The sequence below is a fragment of the Equus caballus genome, chromosome 16, assembly GCF_041296265.1.
Source record: "Equus caballus isolate H_3958 breed thoroughbred chromosome 16, TB-T2T, whole genome shotgun sequence".
Taxonomy (NCBI): Eukaryota; Metazoa; Chordata; class Mammalia; order Perissodactyla; family Equidae; genus Equus; species Equus caballus.
In genome coordinates, this window is record NC_091699.1 from 81,645,021 (window position 1) to 81,663,198 (window position 18,178).

Consider the following 18,178-nt stretch of genomic DNA (forward strand, 5'->3'; position numbering starts at 1 on the left):
CAATCTTACACTCATTTATCAATTTTAATCTGCTTGATCAATAAATAGACTCTATAGATAATGTATGTTAAAATCTCTCTCTATAATGATAGATTTGTTAATTTCTCCTTGAACTTCTGCCCCTTTTTTTGTTTATAGAATTTGGGGACATGGCTTAGGTGCATAGAAATTCAAAATTCATATGTCTTCCTAAAAATATTATTTCTTTTATTATTGTATAGTGCTTCTTTTATTACTAATAATGCTTTTTCCTTAATTTTTTGGGAGGTGTTAATCTACCTATACCAGATATTTAAAATTAATGTTTTCCTGGTATATTTTTTCTTATCCATTTACTTTGAACATATGTGAATCTTTATGTTTTAAGTGTCTTTCTTCCAACGGTATATCACTGGATTTTCTTCTTAACCAATCTGAAGTTTATTTTTTTAAATGATGAATTTATTTCATTTATATTTATTGTGATTGCTATATTTGGATTTATTTTCATCATCTTATTTTGTGCTTTATGTATGCTATGCTTTTCTTTCCTTATTTTTCTCTCATTTCCTGCTTTCCATTGTCTTGATGAAGTTTCATTGTTGCCCCTTGTCCCGCTGCTTCCCTGGAAGTGGTTACCCTTAACATTTTAAAGCATGGCTGACTTGCCAACATCTAAAATTACTCAATATCTCTGCCTGCCTCCCGAAGAGTACCTGGGTTTTAGAAAAGTTTTAGATTTTAACTCCCATTCTAGATGCTAGTCTTATTCATTATTTTAGTGTTATCTCGCTTTTATAAACACCAAAGATTTATCCACATATTTACCAGTTCCTTTACTTGTTATTTCTTATTTCATCTTACTTTGCTCTTCCAAGTTCATTTCCCTTAATCCTGGACTATTTCCTGTAGTAGATCTCAGAGACAGTAGCTTGGCAGTAACCTCCCTCAGTCTTGCTAGAAAATGTCTTCATTTCGCTCTCAGAGTTGAATAAAAATTTAGCTGGATATAGGATTTTAGGCTATACTAAATTTTAAACCTAAAATTATTTTCTTTCTGCACTTAACATTTTGCTGCTGAGAAGACTAATTGTCATCTCTGTCTGATTGCTTTTAAGAGTTTTCTCCTGTCTTTGGTATCCTGAAGTTTCATTACAATTTGTCTAGTCATGCACACTTTTCATTTATTTCGCTCAGGACTTCCTACATCTGTGCTCCTGAATCTGAATGATTGACTTCTTTCATCAGTTCTGAAACTTATCTGCCATTTTCTCTTAATATTGCTTATCCCCCCATCCTTTTATTATTTCCTTTTAAGTATTTTAAAAATGATAGTCTTCTGTTTACTTCACTCATATTTCTCAACCTCTTTCAATGGTTTACCTCTCTTTACTTTTCTGTGTTGCATTATAGTTCATTTTCTCAGCTTTAACTTGAACTTTGGTAAACCTCTCTTCAAGTACATCTAATCTCTTACACCTATCCATTTAGTTTTTCATTTTAATGTCTTTTAAAAGTTTTTCCTATTCCATGTGATTCTCTCTCAAATCAATTGATTCTTTTATAGGATGTCTTATTATTTTAAATATTGATACTTAAATATCTTTCTCTGATAATTCTATGATAGAGGTCTAATCCTGTTTGTTTTGTCTGCTGAATTTTGCACATGATAGATTCATTCATGTGTTCTGTGATTTTGGATTGTGAGTTCATGTTTGGCAGGGTTTTGTCTATGGGAATCTCATGGAGGGTGTGTCCTTGCATTTCCTTGTACCTATGCATTTACAACTTAGTTCTTTTCAGTTGAGCTCTCGGCATGAGAGATCTGAGATCAAGTAGTATAAATATGAACTGCAGACCCATGTAAGTGAAGGCCCATCATAGGAATTCTGAGGGGAGGTTATTTTCTCTCACAACCTGAGCCCAGGCTGAGAGGTAAGCTTCCTTGTTCTCCTCTATGGCACTGTGTAAACTTGTCTCTTAGTCTATTCTTTCAATGAACGTGTTGCAATTTGAGGCCTCAGCTTCACGCTTTAGTCTCAGTTCCAACTTTCTGTCTTGCATTCATTCAAAACCTTGTTTTCAATTGATGTACATTAAAATTTGAGCCATTAGATTTCCCAGACCAGGGACTAATCCCCATCCACACCTCGATGTAAGCTCCCACATTTACCATTCTGGATTTTAGTAAATCTTTATTTCTAGACTCTTGGAGATACTTTTTATGGGCTCTGCAATATATTGAAAAGAAGCCGTTTTACATATGATCGAGTTTTTCTAGAAATGTTCTAGAAATGTTTAGCAAGAGTTTTGTGGGTAACCTATAATATCACCATGACTGAAAGTTATTCTTTTACTATTTAATTATTTTTCTCTTTGTTTTAGGTATGATACATAATGATACTATTTTTTAGCCAATCAAAGAGTCTTTTCAATCAAGATTCAATTCATTCATATTTGTTATTGGAAGTGATTTCTGTCATTTCTTATAAATTCTAATTTTTTAAACAATAACTTCCCTTCTGTTTAACTTTTTTTAAATTCTTTTTTTTAAACATAGGGGTTATATTTTATCTTCTTCAGTATTTTCAAAATGTATATCATACTGCTTTCAAGTATATTTGTGGAAACTTTTAACTTTTTAAAACCATTTTTAAACCAACTTTAACAATTTTAAACTAATTTCAGTATTTGTAAGATTCAAGCACAAAAACACAGCTTCTGAATCCCTCACCTGTGAACAAGGAATTTCACAAAGCTCTCCTTCCTTTCCTTACATTCTCCTTCTCTTTGGTCTTACTTAATATAATTTGAGCTTTAGCTTTTTTTTTTTTGTAATTATAATTGTAAAAAGATGTATATTCTTCATTGAGACTACTTTTGACATTTTAATTCAATTTAAAAGCAGTTTGCAAACATTTAGACTTGTATTTTAATTGACTTTTTTTGCTTACCACCAAAGCTCATTTCTTTGTCAACTGGAATATATTGTTGCGTACTTTTATTCTAAACTCTTGCAAATTTTCTGAGACCTGAAAATGTCTGTTGCTTTCAGCCTGCTGGAAATATATTTTTGTTTGTCACAAATTTTCCCCTCATAAAACTCTATATCTCTGGCTTCATTCTCTTTTGGAATTTAGTGTTATGAAGTCAACAATATTTATTCCATTGTAGGTAATTTATTTTTCTATGTATCTGTTCATGCGTCCTTGGATCTTACATCTGTAAGATGTCTTTAAAATTTCCGTATGGTTCAAAAACATTGCCTGGATGTGACTGTCAGGTCTTTATTCAGCTAGTTGTATTCTTTTATAGCTTTGCCGTTACTCTCATGGCATTTGTACTGGTATCTCTTTTAGGAACTCTGAAGTCTTCTAGGAATGCTTTTGGGGACTCTTTCAGGTCCCCAGCCCCTTGCAAGCAACAGACACAATTTTATATAAGTTGGTTCTCCATTTTCTGTCTTCCATGTGTTTTGTATTTTCTCTTAATGTTTTGTCCTTTTCTGTCCATTTTGTATGTGTTCTTTGAAAGATTCTCCAGTTTATCTTCTGCATCATCCATTCAGTGTTCATCAGCAAAACATCTGCTCTTTACAGCCACACCAGCGAGGAGTTTGATTCTGACACTGCATTTTTGTTTCCTTAAAGCCCTTCTCTACCTCTTTCCCCTCCCTCCTCTCATTCTGTTGCCTTTTCTGCTTAACTGGTTTTCTCGTAAGCTTGTTCCCTTTTCATGGACTTTGTCTTCATGCATGCCAAAGGAACTTCCTGAAAATGTCTCTTGACTGTGCAGAGCATCATTTTCAGAGGGATGCTCCCCTCTGAGTCTTGGAGACACAGTCCCTGCGCTTCATTTTGCAGTGTTCTAATAGGCCCCTGGGCTGTCTTGACCCCTCTTTACTCCTCTCCGAGAAGGGGGAGACTCATTAGTTTTCGCTGTTTTTCACAAGGCAGGATAAGAGGACTGACCTTGGGCCCTCCATCCCTCTACTTGCTTGATGGTTGAATCACCTTTTTAGACCTACAGCTGGAGGGCCAGCCAATGTTCAATTGTCACTTGCCAACGGGCTTCATCTAGTGTATATCTACTCAGCTGAGGTGGCCTCTTTCTCTAACTACCATCCCGATTCTCTGGTGCTCTGACCTGATGTGTCACAGGAAGAACTATAGTCAGCAGGCCGCTCTACTCCCACAGTCATGCCTGTGCCTACTCCTTGACCATTGTTCACCTCCAGAACGCATTGGGTGTGTCTTCATCAGCTCATCCATTTGCCCAGTTGTCAGACTCATTTTCAGGCTCTTCCTGGGTATAAGAAGACCCTAGGGAAGGGAGGAGGATGACCAGGGGAAACTATTCTTTGGTTTGAAGTTTAAGCAACAATGGTGTTGGATATTTACTCCATTCTCTGGTTAGTAGAGATGCTGGGTGTCTGAGTCAGGTATTGACAGAAAGAGAATTACAGCATACATCCCTATCTATTTCCTTAAAGCAGCTTCTCTTTATAGAGGAGAACTTGGCATATGTCATAAATGTGCTTGATAGGTTTTTCTCCATCTAGCTTCATCTGCCTTATAAGTATTGTCAGTTGCTTCCACATCCTGGCAATTAGGTTGTCTGTCAGTGTTCATTCCCCTCGTTAGTGAGAGTCTTCATATTTGTCTGTATTTGCTGGGGTACTTTCCCGAGAAACAAGGAGAGGCTTGTTGGAAGCCTCTAGCCAGAGGCCATTTTGTACAGAAAGTCCTGCAATGCATTTCAGTGTCTGTCTTCCTAGGGAAACCATGAGATCCTTAAAGGGAGGGGCCAGATCACAGACACCACTGGGTCCCTAGCACCTTGTAGGCAACTTGCACAGAATTGCTGCTCAATAAATGTTGAAAGAACAAAAAAGGGAGAGGAAGCTTTTTGTTATTTGTCTATTATCCATTGTTAAAGTGTTTTAAATGACTCATAAAGGGTCTCTCTGCCTCTCCAAAAAGAATTGATGAAAATGTGTCTTGCAGCTTAAGAATCTAATTAAAGGCAGCCTGGGTCATGGAGTGTGTAACTAAACCTTTCATTTATGCAGTTAAGTAATATTTAAAAAGAAAACAATGGGATAAGGGAGCAACTTGATATCTTCGATTGTACAAGACGCCCATACGATCATCCTCAGGATGGTTACTATTTGTGTACACTCACCACTACTAAGCAGAAGGAAGAAAATAGGCTCACACGACAACAAAGGCATGCAGGGTGCAGGTGAGCAGGAACTTTCGAATAGGGTAGCTTCATAACATGTGGAATTATCCAGGGAACTTGGGCAATTGCTTTCACTAGAAATGCTTTTCAACCTTTTAGACACAAAACTGCTTAGCGGTGAGGGTGAGCTGGTTGGTTGCCCCAAAACCTTCCAGCCAGAAGGGCCTCTGAGCCCTGGCAAATGGGTCAAGTCACCCTTGGGTGCCTGAGAGCCCTCAGCTGCTGGCTTGGAGGCGAGCATTTGTCACTTTGAAGTAGTGATTTAGTGATATCAAATAGCTTGTGATTAATCAAGAAAACAAGTGAGCATTTGACATCAGAGAGAGAGAAAAAACTAGCCAAAGAGATGCTTTGGGGAAAATAGGCACCCAAGCTTGGAATCCCAGACCCATGGTGCTTTCAGGGATATTTACAAATCATAACCCAGTGCAAGAGAAAGATCAATCTGCGGCATAGCTAAATTAATATTTAACTTGCTCAGGAAAAGTCAATCCCCTGGGTTATTAGGGAAATTAACAAAAGCCTGAAACTCTTACCTGAGCCATCAGCATGTTCGGAAAGGCATCAGCAGGTTTTCCCTACTCCCTTCTGAGTTGTTCCCCACCCCCACCCCAATCCAACCCTCTCCTCTAATCCTTCTTACTTTCCCCCTACCTCCTCCTCTTCTGGCCACAGAACCCCTCCTTCTCACAAAACCTGATATACATGCCCAGCAAAAAGCAAAAAGCTTCCAGAGCAGAGGGGAGGTCTGAAGCCCCATCCCCTGACCTCTCCCACACTTCCCCACCTGGGTGCCCCCTGAGAAGTTCTCAGAGCACAGTTTTAAACTCCCAGATGGAGAAAGTGACTCCCCAGCCTCACCGTGCAGCAGAATCAACTGAGGCAGAGGCTGTAAAATGACATTTGTGGCTCTCCCTCATCCCCTCTGACTTAAAACCCTCAGGGGTGAGGCCCAGGGATCAGAAGAGATGGAGCTGGTGATTCTCGCATAATGTGCCTGGCACAGGTTGAACCTCGGCAGGGTCCTCCTTGGGATCCCTGTCCTTGAGGTCTCCCAGGCTCCTCTCAGGAGAGGTGTTCTGCCGTTGGAGAATGGTCAGTTCTGTCCTTAGCAAGACCTGGAGGAGCTGCTCAGTACTCACACAAAGATGTGTAGCACGAGATCGTGTAAGAGGAACCAGCTGAGCAACAGTAAGGCTTCCTGGGAGACAGGAATTTTGGGTAGAAATACAAAGCAGGAAATTAATTTCATTTCATTTGTGCATGAAAATGTCCAGTGCGTGCTTCTATGCAGAAGGTGCTCAATAAACGGAAGCCATCCCCCTCATGTCTAACTACCCACCATCACCCTTTAGCTGTTGCCTTGCTTGATTCTCTAGTCCTTCTCACCACCTGACATACTTTGCCTCTTTTTTGTCATCCTTCACCACTACACTGTGAGCTCCCTCTGAGAAGGGCCTGTGTCTACTGAGTGCCCAAAGCCTAGAGCAGGGCTTTCCTGGCTCAGAGCAGGCATTCGATAAATCTTTGTTGAATATGTCGGTGAGTGCATGACTAGCCAGGTGCAAGGAAAGGAGAGCCCGGGTGTGGGGGTGGGCATAGTGAGGGGATCAAGCTGGCTGAGCAGCCCAAGCCCAGAGGGGGGCTGGCGGAGTCGGGGCTGAGAAGGCAGGTTCCAGAGCTTGCAGAGAAATCTGGATGCCATGCCACAGTGGTTGGTCTTTCTTCAGCAGACAGTGAGGAGCCACCAGCTTTCTGTGCTGGGAAGAGATAAGATCAAGCTTGGCTTGAGAAGATGAGTTTGGCAGCAGAGTGCAGAAAGATTAAAGGGGGAAGGGATGGAAGCTGAGTGACCATTCAGTGACGCTCCTGTTGTTCAGAGGAAGGCAGCATGGGCTGGAACTGGGACAGACTCACTGGACTGGGACAAGGGCCTTGGGAGGAGGATGTGGCACAGGGGAACTTTGCCAGACCTGCATCTTAAGAGACTGTGATGTAGTGAAGGAAAGAGGTGTCTGAGACCCATCCATTATCCATCCATCCATCCATCCATCCATCATCCCTCCATCAGGGGAGGCCTGGAGGCAGAAGAGCAAGTGAAGCTGCCAAGGAATTGTCCGTGAACCAGGGGAACAGAGGTTCCAAGGACGGAGCTTGGGGGGAAGCCTCTTTTGAGAATTGAAGAGGGAAGAGTAAGAAGTGGTAAGTCACATGGTAGGAGAGCGGCGACCGTGGACAATGAGGCCAGAGCTCCAGGAGAATGGCTGGTCACTGATGTCAGAGGTGCTGAGGGTCCAGGACAGGAGTGGGTAACTGCAAGTGGGGCATTCCCAGGGTGATGGCTTCAGAGATGTCAGGACACGGTTGGTGGTGTGTGGCAGGGCGGAAAGGCAAATGGCATGGTGGTGAGGAGGATGATGAGGGAGTGGAGGCAGATGGGATCTTCTCTTCAGGTGCTGAGGCAGGGTGGGGTGGAGGGTAGGGGACAGGGAGGCAGCCTGAGGCAGTGGAGGAAGCAAGGTGGTGTCAGGGTGGGGAGAAAGTCTTGCTGTGATTGAGGGGGAGCAGTCCCAGCAAAGGGGAGACTAAACACACAGGGTGGGAAACTAACTTAGCAAAGCCTGAAAATGAGGAGGGAGAGCAGGAGAGGAGTCATCCCACCTGCCCACTGTTAACTCATTAACAACTCCGGGAAAGGCTTGGTGGGGAAGGGGCAGCTGCCTCCTCCATTGGGGGTCGGGGGGGATGTAACAGGTCCTCCTTGACCCCGTAGGACCAGACTATCACCAGGTCGGGGGTGGGGGTGATGGGGTTAGGACACTTCTCCAACATAACATTACAGCCTCAAGGCAGGTCCTTGATATAGAACACTCTGGGTAACTCCACAGACAGGAAAGGAAGCGGAGCTGTGGGAGCTGGGCCTGGGAGACTCGATGTGACCTCCTAAGCCCAGCCCCTTGTTGCTGCGCGTGCAAGTCCTTCCAACCCACGCCCAAGGCCTCGCCCGTGGTGACAGCGCCCTCCTCTGTGCGTCTCACCTTGCAGAGAACCCTCTGCTGCCCTAATGCATTCTCTGCTTTCATAGCTGGCTGTGTGACCCGTGGTCTCTCCTCCCTGACCCATCCTCTGGGGGCAGCGCCCTCTGTGGATGCTCACAGAACGCATTCGGAAGTGAAAACTAAAGCAGCCAGAGACCTCTGGAGGAGAGCTGCAGGGAGTTGGAGAGAAGGCATATCCAGCGCTCCGCACACACTGGAGCAGCAGCCCAGGTTCTCTGAACCTTATTCATTCAACAGATTTATGCCATCCCCTTCTACGGGCCACGGACCATTCTAGGCACTGGGATTCTGTAGCGAGCAAAACAGACACGAATCTCAAGAATAGAACCCCATTCTAATAAGGGGAGACCCACAATGAAGAAAATTGTTCAGTAAAAACCACACGGTGTCAGACGGTGAAGCGCTATAGATAGGAGGGATAGGGTGTGCCATGGGGTTGCACCAAACAGGGTAGTCAGGGTAAGTCTCGCTGAGAAGATGAAAGAAGACAAATTTGATTATTTGAAGCTCATCCAGTCCCGGGTGGGCTCTAAGGGTTAGGCGCGCCTAGGTCCGGGGCCTGGGGAGCTGGGGCCAGCCGCTGTGGTTCTCCGACAGAACCACGAGGGGGAGCCCGGACCCCTCCTAGCGCCTTCCGAGCCCTCCCGCACAGCCTTGCAAGCAAAAGTTTTTCTTAAACTAACAATGCCAGTGTAAGGAGGTGCTCGCGCCTGATTGGACGGGAGAATTTTGCAGGTTTGATTCCTTGATTGGACAGGAGGTGTTAGGGGTGGGGAGAGAGCTGATGGTGGGGGATCCCGCTCCCTCCCGCGTCAGTCTGGCCGGCTCTGTCCTCTCGTAGGCTCCGCTGTAGCTCGCAATGTGACACCAGGACGCACACGCACTCGCGCGCTCTCCTCAGCTCGCGCTGCCTCGCCCTCTCTCTCTCACACACACACACACACGCACGCACACACCCACCTCTCCCATAAACACACACACACACATGCACACCCACACCCACGCGCGTCCGCACCGCCCCACGCGCGCACACTCCCGCCCACGCCCACGCCGCGCTCCGGGGAGTCCGGTCCCAGCGAGAGCGCGAAAGGATACGGAGAAGCCACCGGCGGGGAGCGCAGCGGCGCCCCGGGACGCGGCGCCCTCCCCGCGCGGCCGCCTCGGCTCGGGCTCGGCCTGGGGGCCGCCGGCCGGCGATGGCCCTGGATTGCCTGCTGCTGCTCCTCCTGGCATCCGCAGTCGCCGCGATGGAAGGTAACGTACCCTCGGCGGAGCAAGTTGGCGGCAGCGGCTGTATCCCCGCGGCTTGTCTGGTTGCTTCGCGTCGCCCACACCCCGAGACCCGAGGGCAAGGCTGTTCAGGAGCCTCGGCTACGACCAAGCGTGGGACTGGGGCGGCACCCCCCGGCTGGCTCTCGGCGCCCGCAGCTGGCTCACGGAGTCCCCTGGCTCCCGCGCCCGGGTGCTCCCTGGCAGCCTGGTTTCCCGCAGCCTGGGCTCGGAGAACGCGGAGCCCGCTGCATTGCAGTGCAGGCTCCTTCGGTCCGGGCGGAGCTGGGCTTTGGGGAAAAAGGGGCGCCTCGGGCCATCCGACCCCTGGAGTGTGGGCGCCTGTCCGCTCCCTTCCTATCCCGGGCACGGATGCGCTTAGGCGGCCGCGCGCCACCTCTCCTTTTTCTCAGCTTGGGGTCCGCAGGCTCCGGGACTCTGGACTCGGCAGGCTAGCATTGCGCGCGGGGACCGGAGGAGCTCTGCCCCGCTACCCAGCAAGTGGCCGCCGAAGGAGAGAGGCTGAATTCTTTGGCCGTACCTTAGGGGACAGTCTGGTGGTCCGGGAGCCTGCGGGGCTGCATCTTTCCCGGGTCCGTTGGGGCGAGGTAGACACCATTGTCGCCTCTTGAGCCTGGGAACAGGGTGGGGTGGGTGGTCGGTCCTGTCGAAACTCGCTCGGCATCCCCTCCACCTCGGGAAGGGAAACTCGGCGGTCTGGAGCCGAGGGGCAGCGACACTCTCTCTGCTACTTCAGCCTTGGCTGTGCTTTGGCTGTGACCAGGAAAGGGCGCTCCGCGGGCTCCGAGCCTGGCGCAGCGGGGAGCCCGGGCGCGCAGCGGCGCCCGCGAATCCCTGTGGGAAATCCCTGCCCCGCTCCCCGCCTCCCTCCCGCGTCCCCCGCCCCCACTGCTCGCAGTCGAGCGGCGGCCGCAGCCCCCTCCCGAGAACACAGCTCGGCCCCTGAGCGGAGTGGAAGTTGGCGGGATGGAAGCAACTCTTGGGGTGTGATGCGCCGCCACAGCCCCGCTCGCAGCCCCGCTTCCTGGTGTCCGCGCGGGGGTGACACTCGGCTGGGGGACTCCGCGCCGAAGGGACGCAGCTCCTGGCGCCCGCGCCGCGTTCCAACCTGGGAGCTCGCTCCGCTGGGCTGGCCGGTTCCTCGCCGAACTGTTACCGGTCGCCCAGTGGGAACCTCCCTCTTCGCCTCCTCGCAAAGCACCGTGGTTCAGCGCCCCGGACCCTTCCGGAAAAGCTGCCCGTCTCGAAGCGAAGCTTGGGCATTCGGGGCCCTGAGGCAGGGCTACGATGCCCTCGCCTTGTAGCGAAGACTACCGTATCCCGCGTTCGTTCTGGTGGCGGCGCGGGGGTGCGGCGATTGATGCCTAGAAAGCTCTCGCTTGCTATTCCGAAGGCGGCTTTTTGTCTGCCCCCCTCCTCCCGCTGCCCTTTCTGGCTGCTGGTCTTTGTGCCCAGGGCTTGCCTTTTAGAATGTGCAGGGACGGGAGCGGTGTGGACCGCGGTCAATCCCCCGGGGCAGGAATGCTTGGGGTTGGCTTATTGAGAGGCAAGTGCGGGAGCAGTTGAAATAGAAAGGACAAGAAAGGCGATGTGCGCTTCCAAACCCGTCAGGACAACGTAGGGGAGCGAGCATTTGCAACAGAGGTAGGAGACCGGACTTTCTAGCGCTGCAGGGGGGCCGGGGGGGGGTGGGGGACGCATCCTGCCTGAGACTCTTCGCGCCCCCGTAGAGGGTCAGGGGCTGGGTCTCTGAGAGCGGATAGACGCCCGCTTTGGAAGCTGGTCTTGGCATTGAGTCTCCATCGATGAAGGAGGGCATATGCGTGCCAGAGACATGAGCAAATGCGTGGGAAGACACCAGGCGTCTGGATGCGCGCGTGTCCTGCCTAGACCCCTCTGCTTTGCTAGCCAGAGCTCCCTCTCTGCTCGGCGGGCGGGAGCTGCCTGAGGGAGGGTGCCGTTGTACTGGCGACCAGCCCTCATATGGAACCCTGTCACCCGGTGTCTGGAGTGGCCCGCGCTGTGGGGGCTGTGGCCCTTCTCTCCGCGCAGCCCCGGAAACTTTGCCAGTAGCCTGACAACAGGGAGCCTGACTCTCTGAGCTGAGAATCTCTCCAGCGAGGGTTAAAGGAAATGCCACATTCAGCAGAATATTACAGCAGCCCCATCGTATCGTCCCTGTTCAGTGCACAGGCATAGTACACACCATTCACTCCTTCCTCTCTTCCAATGAACACAGGCAGGTTCATGTTATACTTTCCACACATGGAGCCGCCTTCCCGCCTGCCTGGCTGGGCTGGAGCCAGCGTCTTTCAGTTTGTGATGAGTGAGGAATAATTATCAGAAAAGTGGATCAATGAGCTGCCTAGTCAGACAGCACATCCCTCCCGAACTCTGGGTGGCCAGGGGGCCCTCTTCTTGCTGGTGTGGCCACTTAGGTGTCTGTCTGCCTTCTTTCCCCTCAGGGGTCTCTGGTGGAATTTCAGTGGGGCCTTGTCACCCGGGGCAAGCAGCTCCAAGACCAGGCAGGTCCTCAGCCCAGGCCAGGGCAGGGACCAAGGACAGTGGCAGCCATGGTCCAGGTGGGGAGACATGGCGAAAGGCAGGCAGGGCCCTATGAGATCCTCTGCCTGCCAGAAGGAGGGAGGGCAGGGCTGGTTGGCCTGGGGTGTAGAAACCCACACTGAAGGAGGGCGCCCCTGCCCTCCTCTTCCTCTACTTCCCCATTTCCAGCTGGTGGGTGGCTCTGCCTGGACAAAGAAATGGCATCGCAGGGAAAAGGCTCTCTGGGGCTTTGTAAGTCTTTGTGGAGGGGAGCAGGGCAGACTGGGAGGTAGGGCTGCTGATGTCCTCCAGCCCTCTGGACACAGGATCAGGCCTCCTTCTTCAGTGTCTGGACAAACTGGACAATATTCAGGCTGATGTTCTTTCACTCGAGGGCTTGTTGAGAATATGCTGCTGGCGTCTACAGAAGGAGGGAATGCCGTCGCCTGCATTCTCTGAGCTGCCCTTGGGCCTGTGCCCTTCCGGACGGGGTCTGGGGACCTGGGCTTCTCTCAAGGTGCTTCTTAAGCAGCAGGACATGTTGGGCGGGCAGCAGACACCCCTCCCTCAGGGTGGGGTGTCCCTGGATTAAGCATGATAGCCCTTTGGGAAGCAGCAATCCAGAATCACTGACCGTTCATAGCTTCCTCCCAGCTCCACATCCGGCGTCCACAGAATGACCATACACCTGCAGGTGGCCTTGGTGTTTGGACACTGGCTGACCAGAGCATTCCCAGGAGATCTGCTCTTTGGTGTGGTCTGGAGCGAAGTCCTGGGCTTGGCGCCCTTGAACATGGATGGTTTGATTTGGTGGTAGATTTCTCAGGGTTTGACAAAGAGTGGGTTCTTAGTCAGAATTGCTGATGCATGAACACGTGCCTGAGTTCCTGTACTCCTTGATGGCCTACCCCTCCTTGAAATGCAGGGGCACTGAATTCCATTGTACACAGTTAAACCTCCATTACAGGTTCATGGTGAAAATTCCCCAACCTCAGCCTGTGTGTCTGCAACAGGCCACCAGGCCAGGCAGTGATTGGCTGCGTCTGCATTTTCTGTTAGTATTTGTCTGCTGCGTGTGCATCTGTTTCGGGTGTCCATGAGTGTGCATGAGCCTACAAGCAGTAGCAGGCGCTAAAGATTTAAAAAAATGTCTAGGAGAGAAAAGTAAATTTGAGAAAATTCTATCCATTAGCTGACTTTGTTTTCTGTGCATCGTGAAAAGGTCGCTGTTATTCAGGGTTTGTGGAGGGAACCCTGCAGGCCAGTGAGTGGAATGCCGGTGAGGTAGGGCAACACAGCTCTGGGCAATTGCTTGAGAAGAGTCTTGGCAATGTAAACAATTGCAGAGGTCCAGCCCCAGCCCCAGCTTGAAGCTTCTGGGTTGGCAGAGCAGGGCAGCCAGCAGCTGGAGATGCCCAGGAGCATGGCGGAGGGCCTGTCAGGCCACTTAGGATCCTGCCCAGCCCTCCAGCCTTTGGTTGACCTGTGCAGACCGAGACCCAGATCTCAGAGCCCATCAACAAGGATGGGTCCTAATCACCAAGATGGGCTTTGGGAAAAGCCCATGAGGCAGAGGCATGATTTGGCACCTTTTTAAATTCTAGCCATCAGGAAATCATCTTTGATAAAGCAAATTGGACCAAAGAAGAAGAGTGGTGCCAGGGGATGCAGGACAGCACCATGACCCCTTCCTCTGGATCTAGTGTGTAGACCCTCCACTTTACCGGAAATTACCAATTATCTAGCTGGTTGACTGGAATTGCCTGTACTTGGGTCAGTGGAAGGCGTTGCAGGGTCACGAATGGGGCTGACCATGAGGATGGGGCTGGGACCACCAGGGGGTGGAGCAGGAAGTCAGAGTACTCCATTTGGCTTTTTCATCTCCCAACTCTGTCGCTTGGGCAAATTACCCAGTTCTCCTGGCCACATTGTCTTTCTCTGTACAGTGGGTCATTATGCTCACCTGTTCCAACCTTAGAAGTTGGACAAGTAACACACAGTATGAAGTTATATCTGTACTAGTTTAAAAATAAAGATGCTGTTAAAGTCAAAGATACATTCATATTATTTAACTTAAAAAAATTGTCCACAGGGGCTGGCCCGGTGGTGCAGCAGTTAAGTTCGCACATTCTGCTTGTCGGCGGCCCGGGGTTTGCTGGTTTGGATCCTGGGTGCAGACATGGCATCTCTTGGCAAAAGCCATGCTGTGGTAGGCGTCCCACGTGTAAAGTAGAGGAAGATGGGCATGGATGTTAGCTCAGGGCCAGTCCTCCTCAGCAAAAAGAGGAGGATTGGCAATAGTTAGCTCAAGGCTAATCTTCCTCAAAAAAAAAAAAATCTTCTACAGCTAATCCCTGTGATTTCTTAGTATCACTAAGATTTAGGAAAAGAGTGTTTTTCCAGCATGGGAAGAGGATGGAAGCAATTTCAAAAGGCAAAAGAGGGGAGTATCATCTCAGGCAGTGGTTTTCAGGCTCCAGGGAGCCTCCACGGACCTGGGCAGTTTGCTGCAGACTCCTAGGCTCTAACCCCAATGTTCTGCACATCTGAGTGGACCCTGCAAATCTGCATTCTGGCCTCCCAGAAAATCTGACATAGGTGTTCCCTGGAAAGACTGCCCAGAGGAATAGTTCTAGACGAGACTGCAGTCAGAAATTCTGGGCCGGTTGGGCCCCACTTTGCGCTTACAGAGTCCCAATGGCCTGGGCATCTGACCCCAGTGTCTGATGCAGGAAACCTGACACCAGTGTATTTGGGAGCTACCAATGGTAGCTAGCACATAACACCAGGTGCTGGTCTAGGTGCTTTACATAAATTAATTCACTCAGTCCTTAAAACAACCCTGTCAGGTAGGTATTATCATTATTATTAATACTCCTCTCCCATTTATCAGATGAGAAGACTGAGAACCAGAGTAGTTAAGTAATTTGAAAAGGTCGTAGAGCTAGTAAGTGGCCTGCATTTGAACCCGGGCATTCAGGTTGTGGAGTCCATCTTCTTCACCACTGCCTCTTACTACACCACTTTTGTAGGCTTTGCACGAAGAAAGGTTCTGACCAGCCAGAATTCACAGGTGGGAAGAATTCTGGTGCTGACTCAGCCACTGGCCACTGAGTACTTCACTGAGTACTGGGGACTCCAGGTTTCCATGGTCATGGGAGTGGAGATGAACAAAATGTTCAGCTAATCTCAGCACTTCAGCTTGAGCACCAGTTTCCATGTTGCTCCCTTCCTGCCCCTTCCTCTCATTTCCCACCCTTATTCCCACCCCATACACATGCAGACACAGGTCCAGAGCATGGGTTCTGACAAGAAGGACTAGGAGCATCTTTGCTCCTCTCCCTGCCCTGGGCTGCTCTCCCAAGGAAGAAATGATTGCAGACAAGTGTGCCCAAAGGAGATGGGCCTGGGCACCCTGTGCATTCTGGGGGCAGTGGAGAGGGCACACTGGACCCTTACCTGTCTCTACCTGACCATCTAGAGCACATCCCTGGACCTGGGTTCCCGGAGGCTGCATCCCTTGGAGGAGCTCCCTGTCTGTCTCCCTCTTCGGCACTAATGACTTAAACCTGAACATTTCTGTCCGATTTCCCTGTCTGCAAAGGTGGTGGAGAAACAGAGCATTGGATGCCTGCCCTTCTGAGGAAATTACTGTAAGAATAAAGTAATGCCTTGGGAGAGATTTCGTATTTAAAAGTGAACTTTTGCATGAGAAATTCCTTCCACAGAGTCCTTTTCAATTGCAGCAATAGTAGGGGCCTTCGGGTCGGAGTGTTTGACTGTGCTTGAGGGGGGCGGTGGCATTGAGGGGCCAGGTCAGGGCCACCTGCTCCCTCAAAGGCCCCTGATACCTGCTGTCTCAGAGCCGCCTCGCTGGCTTTTGTTGACTACTCCTCTGGGGTTGGAGAGATGAGGACACACTCTCCAGGGAGGCCAGGTGGTGGGGTGAGTTCTTTGCTAATAGAAGGCTGCTTTCCAGCGGACCTCGGGCACAGGAAGCCAGCAGACTCACAGTTAGCTCTCTCCCTCCCTGTGCCTCAGTTTTCTGATTGTTGAATCAGAATAAGGAAGGGGTCAGTATGGTGGAGAGGGCAGGGGCTTGGGGTCGGGGCAAGCCCCAGGGTAGAGGCAGTGGTAGAAATAGGGGTCGACAGTTGTAGCTAAAGTACAATCTGGGGCATAGTGACCCCTGGCTAATCGTGGGTGGGGCGTGGGTCTTCACAGGCTGGTGGGGGTTCTGCAGGCAGCAGCTCAGGCCTCAATTTTCAGGCATCAGAGATGAGTGAGGGTGAGCTTGGCCAGCATCAGAAAGGGCCTTAGCCTCGTGTCCTCTGTGAGGAAGACCCTGCTGTAGGGCCCTCCTGCTGGTCAGCAGCAGGTCCAGGCCTGGGTAGGTGGTGTAGGCAGCACTGGGGCCACACAGTCCCCGTTGGTCCCAAGTAGAATCACGTGCCAGGTGCCTCTCAGTCCAACTGGCTCGTAACTTTGCCTCTAACTTTGTGAACAAGAAGGTTTCATTTCCACAGCTTAGGAAAAGCATCTTATTCACAGAGCTGCGGATCTGGGGCCCTTCTGTACACTATAATGACCCTGCTGATGACTGGGGCTCGGGAAATCCATTTGCTAAAGGGGAAAAAAGGTGATGAAGAAGAAGGCCCTGTTTCCATCTCTGTCACCAGTACAGATGTTCCTCCAGGTCAGGTGAAGTCTCAGCATCTGAAGACAACACCATTAGCAGCTGCTCAAGGAGGCTGATCTGTCCGCTCACGGAAAGTTCCCCCAGAGTTCTCTGTAGCAGGACTGGGCCAGCGCAGAAACATGTAGGAACTTTCCTGAGAATTACCAGGACTCATTTCTGCCCGCAGATTGCACCTGAGGCCTTGCATCTCTCCTCTCTCCCCTCCCACTTCTTAGCAGCAAGTGACAAAATGACTGATTTGAATTTAACCTCCTTACTCTGCTTCTCCATCCCCCAGTGGAGGTGATAATGAGCAGAGAAATGGGCAGAGGCAGGTGGCCAGGAGGGGAGGGGCAGACGCAGGAGCAGGGGCCCCAGGCTGCTAGGGTCTCAGGGGCTAGGCTGCTAGCCTAGCTCCTGAGGTCCCTGGGACTGATCCTGGGGCCGCTTAAGCTCCGGGGAGCCGACAAGGGGTCAGGCTCATTCCCATTTGTTCCCATGGCCCTAACATGTCAGGAGCAGAACTGGAGACAAGTTTTAGGGAAAGGATGAGACTCTCCAGAAATCCTACAGCCTGGCAGTGCTAGAGCCAGGACCAGACTAAGCTCCCATCGCCCATCGAGCGTTTACCATGTGCCAGTCCCTTTGTATGTATTGATCCCCATACCCCTACTATCCAAGCTTTATTCTTCCATTTTACAGGTGAGGAGGCTGAGGGTTTCAGAGGTTAAGTTACTGATGCAAGAGCTAAGATTCAAAGAGAAGTTTTGACAAGTTGAAGTTGCACAACTCCCCAGGCCTCTGCCTCACAGTTTGGCATCTTTTTCATTTAACATTGCTCGTGAATTAAGTCAGGGAGCACTTATTAAGCACCAGCTGTTTATTCACTGTCCTGCCAGTGCTGTCATAGGTACCAGACAGTCCTGCTCTGGTGTCCACACTTGGTCCCTACAACCAGGCTCTCCTCTTGCTCTCTGGAACTGCCCCACCCGTGCCCCCAGGTGGACGAAAACCCTTTTCCTCTCAGTTTGCGTTTTCTTGTTTGCACATGGCCATTGCCATGTGCCCCCACCACTCAGACCTCCACCGTGGTCATTATTGCTTTTCTTTTGCTGCATGTCCATCTGGCTCTTGTCTTTGATGAGCTGTGTTCTTAGGTGGTTGCAGTTTTGTGTCTGTGCCTGGCTCTTGGTGGTGACGGTGTGTGGGGAACAGGGTCACTGAGGGTCTCCTGGCACTCCCTCCCCAGAGCCACCTTCCTGAGGAGGGGCCAGCAGTGGGTGTACACCTTTGGGGACCGTGCCCTGCCTCAGGCTGGCTTGCTCCTTGAGCTCTGGCTGCTCTCGACCATCTGCCAGGTGCAGGTGCCACGGCATCAGGAGAG

At 50.1% G+C, this 18,178-nt stretch overlaps 1 protein-coding gene and 1 long non-coding RNA gene across 2 annotated transcripts in view; one reads left to right on the plus strand and one right to left on the minus strand.

The window, feature by feature from the left end:
* Positions 1 to 10,357, minus strand: part of LOC138918260 (uncharacterized) — a 32,201-nt gene extending 21,844 nt beyond the window's left edge. Inside the window, exon 1 of the long non-coding RNA XR_011427367.1 lies at positions 10,093 to 10,357. This is a non-coding gene — a long non-coding RNA (uncharacterized lncRNA). The remainder of the gene's footprint in view (positions 1 to 10,092) is intronic.
* Positions 9,073 to 18,178, plus strand: part of EPHB1 (EPH receptor B1) — a 417,903-nt gene continuing 408,797 nt past the window's right edge. The window contains exon 1 of the mRNA XM_001498502.7: positions 9,073 to 9,536. Coding sequence (XP_001498552.5) covers positions 9,479 to 9,536 — 58 coding nt within the window. The 5' untranslated portion in view covers positions 9,073 to 9,478. The remainder of the gene's footprint in view (positions 9,537 to 18,178) is intronic.